The 17,785-nt window shown below is 38.0% G+C and overlaps 3 protein-coding genes across 3 annotated transcripts; 2 read left to right on the forward strand and 1 right to left on the reverse strand.

Moving 5' to 3' along the window:
- Positions 1-2,013: 2,013 nt before the first annotated feature.
- Positions 2,014-5,886, reverse strand: LOC129253084 (gamma-taxilin). Its single transcript, XM_054891329.1, has 6 exons — positions 5,689-5,886; positions 5,355-5,554; positions 5,086-5,295; positions 4,879-5,025; positions 4,635-4,815; positions 2,014-3,475 (listed from the first exon to the last, which is right to left on the reverse strand). The coding sequence occupies exons 1-6, from the start codon at positions 5,761-5,763 to the stop codon at positions 2,516-2,518; spliced, it is 1,773 nt and encodes a 590-aa protein (XP_054747304.1). The 5' UTR covers positions 5,764-5,886; the 3' UTR covers positions 2,014-2,515.
- A 1,728-nt stretch (positions 5,887-7,614) lies between these two features.
- Positions 7,615-8,821, forward strand: LOC129246983 (V-type proton ATPase subunit G). The gene is made up of 3 exons (XM_054885780.1): positions 7,615-7,819; positions 7,988-8,088; positions 8,182-8,821. The coding sequence occupies exons 1-3, from the start codon at positions 7,738-7,740 to the stop codon at positions 8,350-8,352; spliced, it is 354 nt and encodes a 117-aa protein (XP_054741755.1). The 5' UTR covers positions 7,615-7,737; the 3' UTR covers positions 8,353-8,821.
- Positions 8,822-10,518: 1,697 nt separating this feature from the next.
- On the forward strand, positions 10,519-11,508 carry LOC129249450 (protein SYS1 homolog). Its single transcript, XM_054889280.1, has 3 exons — positions 10,519-10,834; positions 10,896-11,017; positions 11,096-11,508. Exons 1-3 carry the CDS (start codon positions 10,670-10,672, stop codon positions 11,289-11,291), a joined length of 483 nt encoding a protein of 160 aa, XP_054745255.1. The 5' UTR covers positions 10,519-10,669; the 3' UTR covers positions 11,292-11,508.
- The last annotated feature ends 6,277 nt before the right edge of the window (positions 11,509-17,785 follow it).

Below are 17,785 nucleotides of genomic sequence, written 5' to 3' on the forward strand. Positions count from 1 at the left end.
GTTTATTGCTCCACATTTTATGTAAATACACGGCAGTACCACCGGTACTGGTACGCACCGAAAGCAAGCAATTCGATTCCTGGATTCAAATTAGGAGCTATGCGTATGATAGAAGCCGGTAAAAGAGATTAGTTTCCACCCTATGCTCCAAAAGCCGCGCATCTTCTAAATTTATGCATGCTATTTGTATACTTTTGAGATGTTCCAAGGAATAAATAAATACCACCAAGAAACTTCCACGCGTAATTCTAAGACCTTGCCTACGCTGATGATATATGCCTTATTTTCGTCAAACACACCGACATGCAGAACAAATTGACGATCTCTTCTCAACTTCGTTGAATCACGAGAATACGAAAGCCATGAAAATTCGGTCCACGAACAGCCACTCCTTCTTCTTAAATGGTGATCAAATTGAGAACGTTGACACTTTTACTTACTTGGGTAGTACCATTGCCGCTGAAAGCCGCTGAGTGCGAAACTAGACGTTATCGCCAGAATAAATAAAACGATCACAACTCCGATCTATTTAGTCGTCGAGTATCCTCAGAGTATACACAAAATTGCGGATTTTTAAATCAAATGTACTTTTAGTAAAACCTGGCTCACAAACGACTGGATTGAAAACAAAATTCAAAGCTGTGTGAACAGATGTTTAAAACTGCGAAAATGGAGCTGGATTGAGCATACGCTTCGCAAAGACGCAAATGAAATCTGTCGTCAAACAATGGATTGGAATCCTCAAAGTGTTCCCAAAGTTGGCCGTCCAAAAATATCTTAGAGGAGAAAGGTCCAAAAGGAAGCTTCTTGCAAAAAACAAAACCAGAGGTGTTTTACTGAAGCCCTAAGCTAGAATGGGAGAAACAGGAACCGATGATGATTATGACCAAGGTGGTGTAGCATTTTTCTGCCTAGTACACGACATTCACAAAGAATGTGTTCTGAATTTCAGTGTCCATTTCACAGAATCGAGATCTCAGAGAGGCCAATTTTATTTAACTGATATCTCAATCTCTACAATGGCCTGTAAAGTAACCAGTTAAGTCTTAAGTCTACTCTGCTGAGCGAAGGTAGCTTATCAGAAATTCTTCTGTCCAACATTAGGAATTGTTTCGCTTGTCAGTGACCGATCGAATTTCGCCAGTGTTCAACGAATTTCTGCTCCTCCAACTTTTTGGGAAATTTCTTAATGTGCCTTTATTGTTAGTCCACAAAAAGGCGCAGGACCAATTAGAGGTATGTTTGTCCCCTTTTTAGCTAAATAATCAGCCATTTCATTTCCCTCATGTCCAAGAAACGAACCCAATAATACTATGTTGAAGTTGCCTAAGAAGGTTCAGGCAGTTAATTACCACCTACTGACTATCTGAAAGTATGTAAATGTGGGTTGCTCTCGTTGCGTAAAACCCCATTGACCGATTAAAATAACTTTAAACATTGATCTCTTCAATATCGACTAAAACCGATCGTCACACTTTTCCCAATTTTGTGGGCCTACCACAGCTAGGAATTCTCTAAACAGATTTTTAATTCGTAAAAAATATCGTTCATATAAACAAGCTTGGTTTATCGTCGATAGCAAATCATTGGACCAAAATGGTCTTTTCTCGGTTTTTATGCTCTTAAAAGCAATCAGAACAGAACCTCCGTCCAGGGTTTACAAAAGATTAGGCCAGGCTTTCGATGTGTTGCTTTGTCAAGTTTTTCTAGTGAATACTAAATTCAGCATTCATTACTTAAAATCAGGACGAATTGGAATGGCGGAAACTTTACTTATATAAATGTTAAATTATCAATATTTGGGAGGGTCTAACACTGGTGGATCTTGAACGAGAACATTTCATAAACCTTGTCATTAGTACTTTGATTGCTTTGTTGATTCCTATTGCGAGTGTTACTTTACTTTCCTATAAAAAACGTAGTATTTGCTAACTCTGTTTTTTCACATGATATTTTGTGCATGGAAAATCACTATTTCACACGAGAAACCATAATAAAATATTCAAATGCATATATTTTATTGAAAGAATTTTATTAATTTTTTTTTTCGCTTATAATTTCGAAACGTTTACATTATTATGTTTTCATTTATGTGCTCATGAATGAGAATTAAAAAATTTTGCTAATGCAAAACAATAGTAATAAATAATGAGATATTTTCATTACAAATTTAAGGCGAAAAAATTTAAAAAGTTTATACACACATATCTAATAAAGAGATATGTATAGCCACGCATTAAGGAAACATCCAAAAGATGTCACTGAATTGCCGAAAAATTGTATCCAAAAAACGACTTAAAGTTAAGAGTTAATAAATAAGACGCCGAAAAATAATGTTCACAAATAATCGATAGCTAATTGAACGTACGCAAACATAGACAATGTGATGAGGGCGCATTTCTTGGTCATGGTGAATATGTAGATTTGCGAGTATGCATTCGTTGTATACACAGCAATCAATTTTAAAGATGTTGGTATACTAAATATAATATCGAAAGTATGGAAAATGGCAACTTTAATTTGGCACTGGTTCATTGATTTGTTGTTGCTGTTGCTCTTGCTGCTGGGGTTCTATTGCCGATTTGTGATCAGCACAATTTTTCAACTCAGCTACGGTCGCGACCGCAGCTTCCGTTACACCAGCAATTGTTAATTCTGCAACCTTCGCGGCAATTTCCGCCGACACTGGTGATTCTGACCCATTTGCTACGGCTGCTGCATTCGCTGTATACTCTGGTGCTAATGGTTTTGGCACCGCGTCATCAGCCTCATCCATTGCTTCTACTTCAATCGTATTTTCATTCGCTGTTGGTGATGCAGGCGACAAGTCAGTGGTACTAACAGTTTCAACTTCTTCCGGCAGATTAATAACTTCTCTTGCTGTTTGATCGGCATTTGTGGTGGAATTTACGTTGCCATTTAGCAACTCCGTGGCGTTAGCAGGGGAAGATTCTTTACCATTCTTATTGCTTTTTGATTTTTGTTTTTTACGCTGGCGTTTCTTATTTGCATCCTCGGATTGTTGCTGTTTAGCGGCCGTTTGACCGCCTTTAGCTATAGCATCGGTACTTACGCCTGTAGCAACATTCAAAAATTTCATTTGACTTTGCAGATTAGCGAGAGTTTGCTTCAGCTCGGCGCAGTTACGTGACATGATCTCCATTTTATCCTTGTCTGATGCGCCACCACTACTTGTTGCTGGCGCGGTTTGTATGGGCTCGGGCTCTGGGGGTAGTGCTGGCATGGCGGGACACTCGACATTATTGTCGCGCAGTACCTTATAGAGATGAGAACGTTCATTTTGTAGTGCGCGCAGCAATTTTTGTAGCTGCTCGACTTGTTTGCTGCAACGTGCAGCGTGTTCATCGCGTTCTTTTTTCTCCGTAGCCAACTCAATAAGTATGGCGTTGCTCTTTTCCCATTTTGTTTTCCATTCAAGTGTTTCCTTTTCTAATTTCCGTGTATTCTTGGCCATCTGTGTTGAATAAAAGTTTTATTTTGGAAGTTGAAAATAGCACAAAACCCAGGGCCCCAAACGGTTATGACTTTTGTAATAAAAGTTTCGAGAAAAAAGTATTTTTGGCTGTTCTTGTATTTGAAAAAAAAATAGCTGCTAAACGTTTTCTTTTTTCAGTCAAATAATCATAGTACGCGCGTTCTTCTGAATTGCTATTTTCGTGAAGAATCGGCCTGAAGAACTCGTAAAAAAAAGTACTTAAACTTTGAAGAAACACATCAACATAAAGTGTCCGGCCATAATGCCGAAATTATTTGCCTTTTAAAGCTAAGTAGCAATAAATTCCCAAATAACCTGCTTAAAAAAATCTTTTTTTGTTGAAAGTTTTGAAAGACGATAATTTCTTTTTTTTATGGAGAAAATTAGGATTGCCTTTTTCGGAATGAGCAAAAAATATTTAATTTCGTTTTTTTTTAACTTTGTTCAATGCATTTTCTTTAACACAAAAGGTTGCCGGATATCGGGTTCCTTTTAAATATTCCATTTATTTTAAATTAATCCCAATAAGCAGTCTCGTGCGGACTTCTCAAATAAATTTAAATTCAATATTATCTTTATTTATTTAGCAGCAAAATATAGCCACAATTAACTCTTTTGTTCTCATATTAAGTTTGAGGTTTGAATTTGCAAAATTAACTGCCAGCCCAAATTAAATTTTACTAAAATATGCGCAAGTATATTAAGTTCAGAAAGACCGAATTTAGCTTCCTTATTTGTTTTTTTTTTTCGTTCGTTGAGTCAGAATTACCCAATACTCACAATTATATATTTTTAGAAGTCAAGACGAATCCCTTGATACCAAAATTATCTAAATTAGACCAAGGGTTTTTTTGTTATTTAGCTAAACCTTTTCTTTCTGCCGAAAAAAATAAGTCACATTTTAACAGTTATTGTTTGAATGAAAAAAAGTCAACTTTTAACAGTTTATATCCAACTTTTTTCAAAAAAGCTCGAAAAGTAAAAAGGATGCACAGAGAAGGTCTTGGGGACCTTAAGCACATCGAAAATTCTTATCTACAAGAATATTTTGTCTTTGACATTTCAAATTGAATTATTTGATAATTATAATGTTGGGCCCCCGTTAAAACCATAAAAATGTTCGTAAATGTTTAATTACCCTCTCCAGTTCTACTTTATATGTCGCGAAAATATCATTGGACTTCTGCAGGGAACTCTGAAAATCGTCATATTTAGCTGTGTATAGCGTAAGTTGCTCCTTAAGTGCTGCCTCGCGCTCCGTCAATTCTCGCAGTAATTTTTGCGAATGCACAAACTTTTCTAAAGCGATTTGCTTTTCCCTAAAACAAGTTTTACATCGGCTTATGTAGTCATGTATTGGTAATTTCGCAATAGGTACTCACTTAAGCAAAATTTCTTTCTCCATAGCAGCTTCCACTTGCACCTTATTCAACTTGGCTTGATGCAATTGCGACTCCAACTGCACCTGCTCATTCAATTTCTCCAGCTGTTGTTCACGCATATGATATTGCTCAGCCAACATTTTCAATCTGCACATTATTATCAAAATATTAGTTTCTTAAATGTTTCAGTTAAAACTTTTCATTTACTTTTTAGTCATTTCTAAATTGTGGTCACGCAATTTCAGATTTTCCTCGTTGTTTTTAGTTAAGGATTGTGTGATCTCATTCAATGATGTTTGGAATTTTGATTGGCTTTCCTTACGTCGCTCTTCTTCCTCTCGTATTTTTTGTATGCTTTCATTCTTCACAGATTTTATTAGCTTTTGCTGTTCACGGCAAACTTCCTGTAATTTGTCACTATATACAAACAAAAGTTATTGTATTCATTTTTCCAGGCATTTATTTTTACACCATACCGCATGAGCACACTTTTATTGTATTCGCGCTGTAAATTTTCCTTTTCTCGTAATACTGTCTCCAATTGTTTCTCCTGTACCTTCATTTCCTGACGCACTTTTCTAGCTCCACGTTCACTTTCCACGTGCTTGCGGAGTAGCAATACAAATTTCTCCTCTGGTGCAGCTCCTGCCGCCTCTTCCTCCAGCGTTTTCATTATCTATCATTAAAATGAATGCGCCACACATTACGAAAGGTTGAAAATTTATAATACAAATCACCTTGGCCTCGTTAGCCGGCATAGCACCGGGATAATTTATACATAGATATACATCCCATAAGTCGTTGACTTACTTGCTCTTCGATCTTCTGATCCTTTTGTTTTTCATCTTTAGCTTCTTTTTTAGTTTTAGCTGCAGCTTTTTCCATTTTTAAACGTGTGAAAATTTCCCGATTTTTACACACGACACGTTTTGTTTAACCGAATATTTCTAAAATTGTTTTCAACGATTTCCTTTTTAGGATGAAAATATTCTAAATTGTCAATTGTGATGATGCTAAAGCCTTAGTATCGATACTTTCGTTTCGATACCAGGTATATTGGTACTCGATAGTTATGTGGCAATACTATTGATAACAATATAAGAACTTCCTTTCAATACTATCTCGTTATGAAACTTGCTTTTTTGGGTTATTCAGTTCAATATCCCGATCGATTCCCAAGGAACGTTCCGGATCATTTTTAAGTGTGTTAATAGCACTAATGGATAGTAATAACAAATGTGATTATGTATATGCGAATGTATTCGTTTGATATCGAGATCATGCTAACATTGAAGATAAAGTGTTAATAGAAGATTATGAATATGCGGATGTATTCGTTTGATATCGAGATCATGCTAACATTGAAGATAAATTGTTAATAGAAGACGAAGGCTCTATAAATACTACATATTTTCAATAGAACGATATTTCAAATGAAAATCAGCGTAATATAGTATAGCAAAAGCTATTATAATAAATTCAAATGTTTGGGGAACTCTGCTGGAGTGACTATGCTTGGCCCGACATACTTCCAGGTCATTCTGTAACGGAATACCGATTGTCGTAATAGTTTAGGCCTAATGATATAGCATTAAAATTTTTTGCAAACATATCATTCAATATAAAATGTATCGCTTCTTAATTTACTACATATAACTTCATGTTCCTGTAGATATTCATATACAGAACTGGTCAGTGCTACCAATTACAAAAGACTGTGCTGTCAAACTAACAATGAAAAACAAAATGATCAGAACGACTTATAAATTGAACCAGATCTCTATCAGGATCCCATCGTTGTTGTTACGTTCAATTTTTCGTGCTCTGCCGATACCAATCCAAATATTTGTTTATAATACGTCATGGTACCTATACCTTTATTTTATCACCATCTCTTCAAACACTTCAAAAACAGAATGAAGCGGAGCGATTTTCCTTTATTTTTACTTGGAAATGCGACCACTTGTAGGATTGCTCTGATTTTGACCGCCATGGCACCACCAAAAAGTAAAGCACCCAGCCACATAACCAAGCTTGACCTTAACATAGACCTTTCTTGACATTTTTTCCATATTTACGTTATTCCATACTGCAGTAGCAAGTACCAAAGAGTTAAGTATCGATACTTTACTTTCGATACCAGTACATATATTTATATCTATACTCATCTCTGAGGTATCATTTGATTCTGGTATCGATACATTTTTAATATTCAGCATTCCTAATTGTCAAGCTGCATAATAAATCGTAAGGATGCCAGGGCGGCTTTGTGCACATCATAGAAGTGTCAGCAAGATATTGCCAAAATTACCGAGTTATTAAATATTTAAATAAAATAATTGAAGCGACGTGACTTTCATTGAATCAAATATGCCAACTGTGAACATGGAAATTCAACGAGGGACGACACCCCTTGTCAGATGAGTGGAGAAAATTATTTTTAAATTAATAATTCAAGGCTACAACTATTTTATTTACAGTTATCTTAAGTTTCATAAAAAGCTCATTTTATAATTTGTCAAAAATGTATTTTTTCATTAGTAGAATGGTTTTTTACAAGCTTAAAGAATGCTTTTTTACAATGTTTGACATATCTTTCTTATTCACTCGCGACAAAACTGATCTGGCAGCGCAACAAAATCCAATAAACCCCACTTATCAGAACCTCAAACGAGTCTCGTTTACCGAACGCTTACATTCCACTCAATCAATAGGTGGATTTTTCATGTGACTGCGTTTGTCACACAACGAACGTCACTTGGATTTTTCTCCTTGTCTTGTGTGGAACGAAGTTAGAAAACTTTACAGCGTAGTTGAGAAGTGATTTTATTAAAGTTTTCTTAAAATATTAAAAGTGAAATGACTAGCCAAACGCAAGGTATCCAACAGCTACTCGCTGCTGAAAAAAAGGCCGCCGAGAAGGTAGCAGAGGCAAGGAAACGTAAGTAACAATAAAACAAGTTTTCCATACTTGCCCCATAACAAGTAATCAAAGGGGTCATGTGATAAGCAATTATTGAACAGAGAAGTTACTAATTACTTTGAGAAATGTTACAAGATTTATTGTTATACCATTATTATTATCCATTTTTTTTATTTGATACTCCAGGCAAGGCAAGAAGGTTGAAACAAGCCAAAGATGAGGCTACCGAGGAAATTGAGAAATACCGCCAGGAACGTGAACGTCAATTCAAGGAATTCGAAGCCAAGGTAAGTGATTAATGGAATGATAAATTCCATTCCATTCATCGCGCATTGTGTTTTCTTGAAAGTAAATCCACAATAAATATATTCACTTTTTAGCATATGGGCTCACGTGAAGGTGTCGCCGCTAAGATCGATGCTGACACGCGTACCAAGTTAGCCGAAATGGACCGTGCGACTATTTCACGCAAGGAACCTGTCATCGAAGAAGTTCTACAATTCGTGTACAATATCACTCCCGAATTACACAAAAACTTCGTTATGAAGTAAATTATCATAACTAAGCTGAAGGATTACATATATGCCAGCTTGCATGCATTTGTATTATTCGTCGTATAATTGTAAAGTTTCTCAATGAACTAACTAAACATCTAACTATATAACTAAGCAGCAAATTCCGAAATTCTGTATACGTTCCATTTGCAAATTTGTGGTGCAATTTCGCCTTTACTTAAGAAAAATTCCAGATACTCAACGTGTCGCCGATGCGCTGAGCCTCATTACTTAATATACAAATACAAAAGTGGGCGCAAATTCACTAAATGATTTTAAGCTAAAAGTATTAAAGTACTATACCGAAAAGTATAAAGAAAAATGTACGCTAACATTGTTAGAATGGTAACTTTATGTAGTGTAACTAATATATTTTGTTTTCTTGTTGTTATGCAATAGTTAATGGAGAAAGTGTGAATATTTAAGCAATAAAGGTTCATTCATTTTTCGTTTTATGGCCTCAAAATAGTGTTTTTATTTTGAGCATGGGTATTTTTTTTTTTTTTATGAAGGTATTTATGTGAAGGGGACACATGAAAGACAAGTATGTTATAGTCACTATGTGAATCTGATCGGATTAACTCATGTGACCTGTTAAAGTAAGTTTGTCGTAGAAGCGTATAGTAATGATCAATAGATAGATAAAATATAAGCTTTAAGGAATGATTATTGAAGAGCGCTGATGAAGTAATATTTTTGGTTTTAATCTACTGTTTTTCTGCACATCATAGATGACCCAAAAATTTTATTTATTTCATTTATTCGATACATTTAAGTTATGAACTCATATTATTATTTATAATTAAAAGTTTTATATAAAATACTTGCGTACAAAGAAATCACCGTGGTGCCTGTGCCCGTAGACAAACAACGACCCAAAAATTTCATCAATTACGCTTGATTAGTAACCGTAGTTTTAGAAACTTGGAATGAAATAAGTCCATCTTCATCAATATCACATTTTTTATATCCTAAAGTTGTGTAAAACTTATAGTAAGTATTGTGAAAAATTGTTATAAAAGAAAAAATATATAATTATATTTATATATATAGGTATAATATAACTGCGATGTGGTTCTGATTTATAAAGCCTCATTTGCTGTATTACAAATATATTCATTGAATTTCGAAATGGATATTATACAAGTAACTTTACTAATGAAGAATAAATACTCAACATTTTCACACTTTACGGATAAATAAATAATTATAAGCTAAGTTTTTTATAATTTGTAACTCAGACTTGAAATAAAAAAATCATTATTTTCTGCTTCATCACTGAGAATAGTATTTACCAAAGCTAACAGATAAACTTACGAATTCTGTATCACATATTATGAACAGGACAATACGTTCAGTTATTGTAAGTTTATATATCGTAATTTGAATAGTACCAAAAATAAGTACTATAGGTCATCTGACTTCTAATTAAGGTTTTCGCTTTTGAATCATTGACAAGTACAAGTTTGTGGTAGACATTAAAAACTGCACTCCTTTTCTGAAAATTGTGTATTCTTACTCAACTGATGGCTGATAAGATTGTGATATATGTAGGTTGAAGAAAGATTGAGTTCATCATCGAGCACAGTATTCAAATCAGAGAATCGAGCATGGAAAATGATTTGCAATGGTTTATGTCCGAGAGTGACAACTAAGGATTGAGTGCTAAATAAATAAGTTTACGTAAGTGGCAACTAACTGAATAATAAATTTTTTTTTTAACTATTTAAACAACGGTATGAAAATCAACAGAACAATTTAACACTTTTATATCCAAAGCTTTTCGTATCTTATGTAATCTTTTGTAAATCGAACTGTGATGGGAACGATTAAATCCTGACAACATATATTTCAATACCGTTAGCAAGGTAAATTTTCAAAAAATGATTTACAAGTATTTTTACTAAATTTTAACAATTGATTTTAAGTCTACAACTTCCAAATATTACGATTTTTCCGAATTGAAAATTTTAGCTTTGACTTTTCTCGCTATTTTTCTACCCTTACTATTTTATTGAACATAATTCTGATTATTATTGTATATTCTTGGTTGGAAATACTCTTATAAGATTTTCATTAGCAACGGTAGTATAGAAAAATTTTATAATTTGGTTTCACACTGGCAGCACTTCATATCAGATGACATTGACTTGACATGCACAAATAGGAAACGTTTGACATTTACCTTTTGTAATGTTTATTTTCTTTTTTCGCTAACGACTTAACTATTTTTCTTGTTTTGAACAACAAAAACAGTGAAATATCGAAATATATAGGACTTTAAACGAACGAAAGGTATTAATAGTGTCACGCTATGAAGGCGGGCACATTTCGTAATACGCAATGGGATCCCATGTTGCTAATAACACAGATCATCTCCATGCAATCCTGCATATACTTTACATTAGGTCTACTGGTATTCTTCGCAAACATATTGGCTGGCGATAATTACACTTTGGATAATGTTTTCGAGTATCATGTAAGTATGTTAAGGAATAAAAATTGTATAGCTTCTAATGAAATTATCATTTGTGGGTAAGGAAATACACATTTCAGATGCAGGTGGACGCCTGATAATTCTCGCGTTTGTGCTGAATTCATTTGTTGCTTCGTTGGCGTTGTGGTTCATTGTACGTCGTGCGAAGTTATGTTTAGATTTTAGGTAAGTGCTGTTAGAGTAGACAAGATATTTATACTACATCGTGTGTATTTATTCACTTATATTATTTCCATATTACAGCTGCACATTCCACTTCATACATTTACTCATCTGTTGGTGGTATAACTCGAATTTTCCATCAAATGTCAGTTGGTGGTTATTGAATGCAATTACAACGACTTTAATGTGCATTGGTGGCGAATTTTTATGTCTTAAATCTGAATTAAAAGAGATTCCCGTTGGATATGCGGCACTCAACCAAAAATCGGATGTTTAATTAATTATTGATCAATTTTTTTTTTTGTGAATTTGAATATTGCACACAATGCCTCTAACTAGGACTGCTGCACATTAAAAGCTATAGAATGTTGAAAAGTGATGTTTTATTTTATTTTATATAAATGCTTGTTTTACGTTTAAATGTAAGTTCATAAAAACTGCAATTATTTTAGATTGTAATAAAATACGTAACCAAATTGATTTTTAAACTTAAACTTTTAGTTTTTTCATTTAAACACCGATTCCTGTTGCATTTCTGCTGAAAGCGCGTATTGCTCCCATAAATTAAAAAGAGCTAATCAAATCTGCAGCCCCTTTTTACTAGGGCTGCATAATGACATTAGTTTTAACAATAAACAAAATTAAATTTTTTTTCTGAAATAATTGATATTATAAACGTTAAGTGTACCATATAACATAAATAAATTATAAATATAAATAATTATAAAAAAGGTCAAAAAGTATTTAATTTTATTAATTTACAAAATAGATTTATTTCGGCTCCAAGCAGGGCGCATTCCTTAAAAGATTCGTCTTGGTTCCAAGCAAAAAGTTGTGTATCAAAATAATTCAATTTTATTGAAATGGTATAATGGTGCAACTAGAACTGAGCATACATATGTATTTTCCCAAAAAATTGAAACGAAATTCCTCTTGGCATTTTGTTTTGATATCAACGAAACAAAGTCCTTAGAGTTAATATTTTTGATAATTCTTGAAACAAAACGATTTCTAATTTTTTTTGTTTTTGTAAACAATCAACATAATAAATTTTTTAAATAATTATATGAAATAACTGAAATCATTTTTCTTGTTTATTTTGTTGTGCACCCCTTTTCTTTACTCGCTTTGAGGGATAATTCTTCGGTGTGCCCCATCCCCCCACTGTTCGCCCGTATTGGATGTCCAATATAAAAGGAAGTGCCTACACAAAATTACATGCTTATACACATGGGCAGACGGCAATAGGCAATACTCGTGCGATGAATCCAACTTCACTGGGAACAGTTTGAAAATTAAAATACGTATCGTTTTCAGTATAATAAAAAAAGAGGTTGTCTGTAAAGTCGGTTTACTGACGATAGTTTAACGTGACAACGTCATAAGAAACTACTGATGTAATGGTTGCAATTTTCAAAACAAAATTTTAATTTTATTTGTTTGATAGATATTTTGTATGGATATAGAAAAGGAGGTAAATGGAATCGCAATGGAATAGGGCAAGTTACATTTACACAAACGTGAAAAATGACGAAACATTTATCAAATTTATGAAAGCATTTATGAGCATCAGACGTTAGTAAGTCAACAACACTAAGAGGCACCATCATCGATTTGCCTTTTTCAAGACACATTACACTCGAAACACCCTGTCATAGTCCTATTCTCAACAGAGAAATGGTGCATTACCATGCACACAGGAAGAAGGCATATGCAAATACAAATATGTGAATTTAAAACATATGCGCATATACATACATATATATGCTCACTCAAGTAGGAGAGAGTCAGATGTCGAACGTTGCCGAATGCGGGGGCCGATTGTGCTCTATGTCGTTCGTTCCGCGCTCTCGCTTGCAGTTCATGCAAGGTAACGACGAATGAGCAAGATAACGACGATTGAGCAAGATAACGACACATTTTCGTGCGTGCAGCCGGCTAAATCGTATTATAAGACGTTATCACGTCAAAAGTATACGATTTGAAAATTGTCATTCTTTTCAATTGAAGTGACAAAACACAAGATTGCAAAGAATGACTACTAGTTATCTTGCGTAGATTCATCTAATACACTGGTCCTATGTCTTCGATTTGGTTTCTAATTCTGTTTATGATTCTGCAACAGTAAAGTACATATTCTATTTTTTTATAAAAATAACTGAGGTTTTGTTATACAGGCCCAATTATCCGAACGTTAGACTAAAGTTCCACAGTGAAAGCTTTCGCACGTACATTCCATACTATTGAAGCGATCTTTGAAGTTTATTTCCTTGGGCGAGATATTCGGGCGGGTTCTGTAATTCATTTCCGAGTGGATTTCATGTAATTATCAGAAAATTTTAATGAAATTCGGAAGTGAATTACAGAACCTTAGATACTCATCAATAGAAAGGGCATTGCAAGTTGTTGTTGTTGTTGTAGCAGTACAAACATTCCCATTATATATACGGTCAATGCTGCTGGAGTAACAGTCCTTGGCCGGATATAAATCCGTCTCGTTCCGGTAACGAAGAACTGACTGCCGGAAGAACGGGGCGTTCTAAGTGCATCTACATGCTTCTTCTTTCGTTTACAGTGATCGAGGAAGCCTACTGCCTGTCAATTTCGCTCGTACAGCTACTCCCAGGTAAAATAATTGATTTCATCGTAAAATAAATAAATAATTTGCGTGTACACTTCTGTTAGGTGTTTGGCAGAGCTCCTCCTCCATTTATGGATGTGCGACTTAATGTTGTTCCACAAATTCATCTTATCAAAATCATATTCTGTATTATGCGACGCAATAGCTTAAATTTTACGGCTTCTGGGTTGAAATAAGCCGCGTTTATTTGGCGGCCATACTACAAAAAATTTTAATTGCCTGATTTGAACGGGAGCAAAACGTGTCTCTTAAATTTGTACCGACATTATTCAAGCTTTCTGATAATATCCCATATTACACACCCCGTTTGCTATTTATTAAGTTCAAGTTTTTTAGAAAGTAGAAGATCCATTTTCAGCAGAACATCTCTCATTCGTTTTCAACGTTAATAAGGTTTGCTCTGCTCCTGCTGGTATTATTTCCTTCATCTACTAGAATTTTTCGTAACTCTCTTCCTTTCTATATCAATCGGTTCAATATTTGAACGTGCACTCCGTGATTTTAACCCTCCGTTGGACACCTTTTTTAAAACATCCGGTTGATCATCTAGTCCGGCCTTTTTTCGACCTGTTTGAGGATCCTTTTTAAAAGATTATATTATAAATCGATAGCAAATTAAATATTAGGAAGGTACCTGAAAGCTCGAGACGTTAGCTATAATAGAAATATACTATGTTGTTGTTGTTGTTGTTAACAGCATAGGTAACCCTGTCAGTGTAGTCATATCATCGTTCGTCGTCGTCTGGCTCATCTAGGGGTAGGCCCAGGAAACATGCTGTTTCGACAGGTTGGGTCCAAAGGGAGAGGGGGGTTAGATGAGTCGGTTTAAGGGGGCATGTGAAGAGGTGGTTAGTGTCGTGCGGGGTACCTTCGCATGCCGGACATGTGTTTGGTATGTCGGGGTCGATTCTGGATAAGTAGGAGTTTAACCTGCTACAGTATCCAGAACGTAGTTGTGCCAATGTTACACGGGTCTCACGGGGAAGCTGGAGCTCTTCATCTGCGATGGGTGGTGGTTGGACTCCAATTACGGCATTCACAAGACGGGAGTTTAAGAAGGTGGTAACGGTCTCCCGGTGAATGTCGTTTATAGACTGTCGAAATACTGTCCGGTCCAGTAGGTTACGGTCGGTCTTGTCCTGGATATCGCCAGCGTAGTCAAAGAGGTGTCTCCTGACGTGCCTGGGAGGCGGCTCGGGCTCAAGCAGGTGTCTGCAGGGATGAGACCTGCGGTAACATCCGAGCAGGAACTGCTTGCTGAGCAATTTATTGTGCTCCGCAACTGGGAGCATTTGTGCCTCGTTGTGAAGATGTTGTATAGGTGACATCAGGAGGCACCCGGTCGCTGTCCGAATGGCGGTATTTTGACAGGTCTGTAGCTTAGTCCACTGCGAATCACTAGTTCCAGGCGACCAGACAGGCGCAGCATAGTTGAGAACCGGCCGGCCAATTGCCTTAAATGTCGAAAGCAACAGTTCTTTGTCTTTGCCCCAAGTGCTGCCGGCCAGCGATTTGAGGACCTTGTTGCGATTTTGGACTTTAGTGGCAATTGCGGTTGTATGCGCAGAGAAGGAGAGCAAGCTGTCAAAGGTTACACCCAAAATTTTGGGGTTATTCACAGTCGGAATTGGTGTGTCGTCGACTTTTACCTTAAGGGGCAGCTTGACCTCGTTTGTCCAGGTGGTGAAAAGGGTCGCCGTGGACTTGGTGGGGGAAAGTTGTAGATTCCTCGCAGTGAAAAAGCGAGAAAGGTCGGTGAGGTAGACGTTCACTTTGGAACACAGGCCATCGATGTCATTGCCCGACGCCATTATCGAGCAATCGTCAGCGTATGAGATCAGGGAAACTCCCGCTGGTGGTTGGGGGAGCTTCGAGATGTAGAAGTTAAAAAGCAAGGGTGAAAGGACACCACCCTGCGGTACGCCTTGCTTAATCTTCCTCTGCTTTGACATTTGATCTCGAAAAATCACTGACGAGTGCCGACCGCTCAGGTAGTTCGCGGACCACCTCTTCAGCCCTGGCGGGAGTGTCGACTGATAAATGTCATCTAGTAGCGTGGAGTGGCTGACTGTGTCGAAAGCCTTTTTCAAGTCCAACGCTACTAGGACAGTCCTCTCGCAGGGGCGGTTTTGGTTAAGCCCGCGATTTATCTGGGCGTTTATGGCGGTGAGTGCAGTGGTGGTGCTGTGCACTCGTCGGAAACCGTGCTGATGTGGGGCTGGGGCCAGGTGTTTCGTAAAGAGTGGGAGTAGAAGGGCTTCAAGTGTCTTCACTACTGGGGAAAGGAGAGTTATCGGCCGATAAGACTCCCCTTGGTTGGCGGGTTTCCCAGGTTTCAGTAGTGGGACCACTCTCCCTGCTTTCCACTTTTCAGGGATGATGAGAGTGGCCATGGACAGATTGAAAACCCTTGTGAGAAATCCTACTCCCAGGGGTCCCAGATGCTTCAGCATCAGCGCGTTTAAGCCGTCAGGGCCAATGGCTTTCGATGATTTCGAACTCTTGATGGCCCCCTGAACCTCATCACTGGAGAAAGTAAGTGGCGCACTGTTGTTCTTCAGTTTGTGCAGCCTTCTGGTAGCACGACGCTTGGTTCTGTCGCCCGGAGGATGCAATATAAAAAGCCGGCTAAAGTAGCTCGCGCATCGCTTCGGGTCCGACGAAGTGCAACCGTTGAAGGTGATAGCCACCTTGTCGTTGTGCTTCGTCGGGTTTGACAGAGACCTAACGGTGGACCAGAGCTTACTCACCCCAGAGGTGAGGTTGCAGGTCTTCAAGTGCTCAACCCATTTAGTCCGCTTATGCTGGTTTACCAGTTGCCGGATCTCCAAATTGAGATCCCTTATGCGGGGATCCCCGGGATCGGCCTGGCGTAGGTGATCACGCTCGTTCGCTAAACTGGCTGCTTCGGCTGGGAAATGAGGACGAATGTCCTTATAACTTCCAGCAGGGATGAAGCGAGCCGCAGCAGCTGTGAGCACCTTGCGGAATGCGCGTTCGCCTACGCGCACATCAGTGGGGATGGGAAGAGCGGCGAAGGTGTCCTCAGTAAATTCCGTGAAGCCGGCCCAATTAGCTTTTTTAAAGTTAAAATAGGACCGGTGATTCGCGGAAACGAAATCGGCAGGTCTCTCGATCGAGACGATAATGGGCAAGTGGTCTGATGCAAGCGATAGCATAGGTCGCCACGTTATGCTATTTATCAGACCAGCGCTAGCAATTGTTAGGTCAGGCGAGCTGCTGCAATTGCCCACTACCCTGGTGGGGGCGTCGTCGTTCACTGTGCTGAATGTCGAGTCGTCTATCTGCTCTGCCAGTTGCTGTCCCCTACGATCATTTGGCAGGCTTGAATGCCAAAGATCGTGATGCGCATTAAAGTCACCTACAACCAATCGGTTTTCACCTCTGAGGAGCGCACCTATATCAGGGTGATATCCTGCCGGGCAGCAGGTGACAGGGGGTATATATATGTTAAATATTTCGAGCTCGGAATCGCCTGACCGGACAGCTATGCCTTGACATTCTAAGGTGCTGTCCCTGGGGTCGATTCCTTCATCGATAAGACGATACTGCACAGTGTGGTGGACTATAAACGCTAGGCCACCACCATTGTCTCGCTCGCGATCACGTCTGTGCACGTTATAGCCATCCCTGGTGATCAGAGATGACCTAGCGTGCAACTTTGTTTCTTGGACCGCAGCTATCTTGATACTGTGCCGGTTCATAAAGTCGACTATCTCGTCGACCTTGCTCATAAGTCCGTTGCAGTTTAGTTGGAGAAGCTTGAAGCTTCTCGGCGAGGTCAGTGTAATCCGGGGGGTGAGGGACGCGTGGTATTGTCTGCGTTGGGCCTGCTGCGCAATCCACTGTGGCTGTTGCGGCCTGATGGTGATGGGCGGCCTGATGGTGATGGGCGGCCGCGCCTCCGGGGGCGGTTGTGGGTGCAGAGCTCTGCAGCAGGGGGCAACGTAGGCAGTTGTCCACTCACGGGTGGTGCGCAGGCCGGAACATCTCCGAAAATGGCACCAGCCATTGCAGGAATTGCACTGGACTGTTACCAGATTCCGAGGTATTACGGCCTGACACACGGAACAGACTGTGCGGGGGACCAGGAGCTGCTGGTTTGTCCC

This window comes from Anastrepha obliqua, chromosome 1, assembly GCF_027943255.1.
Source record: "Anastrepha obliqua isolate idAnaObli1 chromosome 1, idAnaObli1_1.0, whole genome shotgun sequence".
Lineage (NCBI taxonomy): Eukaryota > Metazoa > Arthropoda > Insecta > Diptera > Tephritidae > Anastrepha > Anastrepha obliqua.

Excerpts from the sequence above, each read along its gene's own strand:
- LOC129253084 (XM_054891329.1), bottom strand. The coding sequence starts at position 5,763 with ATGGAAAAAGCTGCAGCTAAAACTAAAAAAGAAGCTAAAGATGAAAAA. Across the intron at positions 5,026-5,085 it reads AATTTAGAAATGACTAAAAA|ATTGAAAATGTTGGCTGAGC; the intron begins GTAAATGAAAAG and ends AATAATGTGCAG. Across the intron at positions 3,476-4,634 it reads ATAAAGTAGAACTGGAGAGG|ATGGCCAAGAATACACGGAA; the intron begins GTAATTAAACAT and ends TATTCAACACAG.
- LOC129246983 (XM_054885780.1), top strand. The coding sequence starts at position 7,738 with ATGACTAGCCAAACGCAAGGTATCCAACAGCTACTCGCTGCTGAAAAA. Across the intron at positions 7,820-7,987 it reads GGTAGCAGAGGCAAGGAAAC|GCAAGGCAAGAAGGTTGAAA; the intron begins GTAAGTAACAAT and ends TTGATACTCCAG. Across the intron at positions 8,089-8,181 it reads TCAAGGAATTCGAAGCCAAG|CATATGGGCTCACGTGAAGG; the intron begins GTAAGTGATTAA and ends TTCACTTTTTAG.
- LOC129249450 (XM_054889280.1), top strand. The coding sequence starts at position 10,670 with ATGAAGGCGGGCACATTTCGTAATACGCAATGGGATCCCATGTTGCTA. Across the intron at positions 10,835-10,895 it reads ATAATGTTTTCGAGTATCAT|GAAATACACATTTCAGATGC; the intron begins GTAAGTATGTTA and ends TTTGTGGGTAAG. Across the intron at positions 11,018-11,095 it reads AAGTTATGTTTAGATTTTAG|CTGCACATTCCACTTCATAC; the intron begins GTAAGTGCTGTT and ends TCCATATTACAG.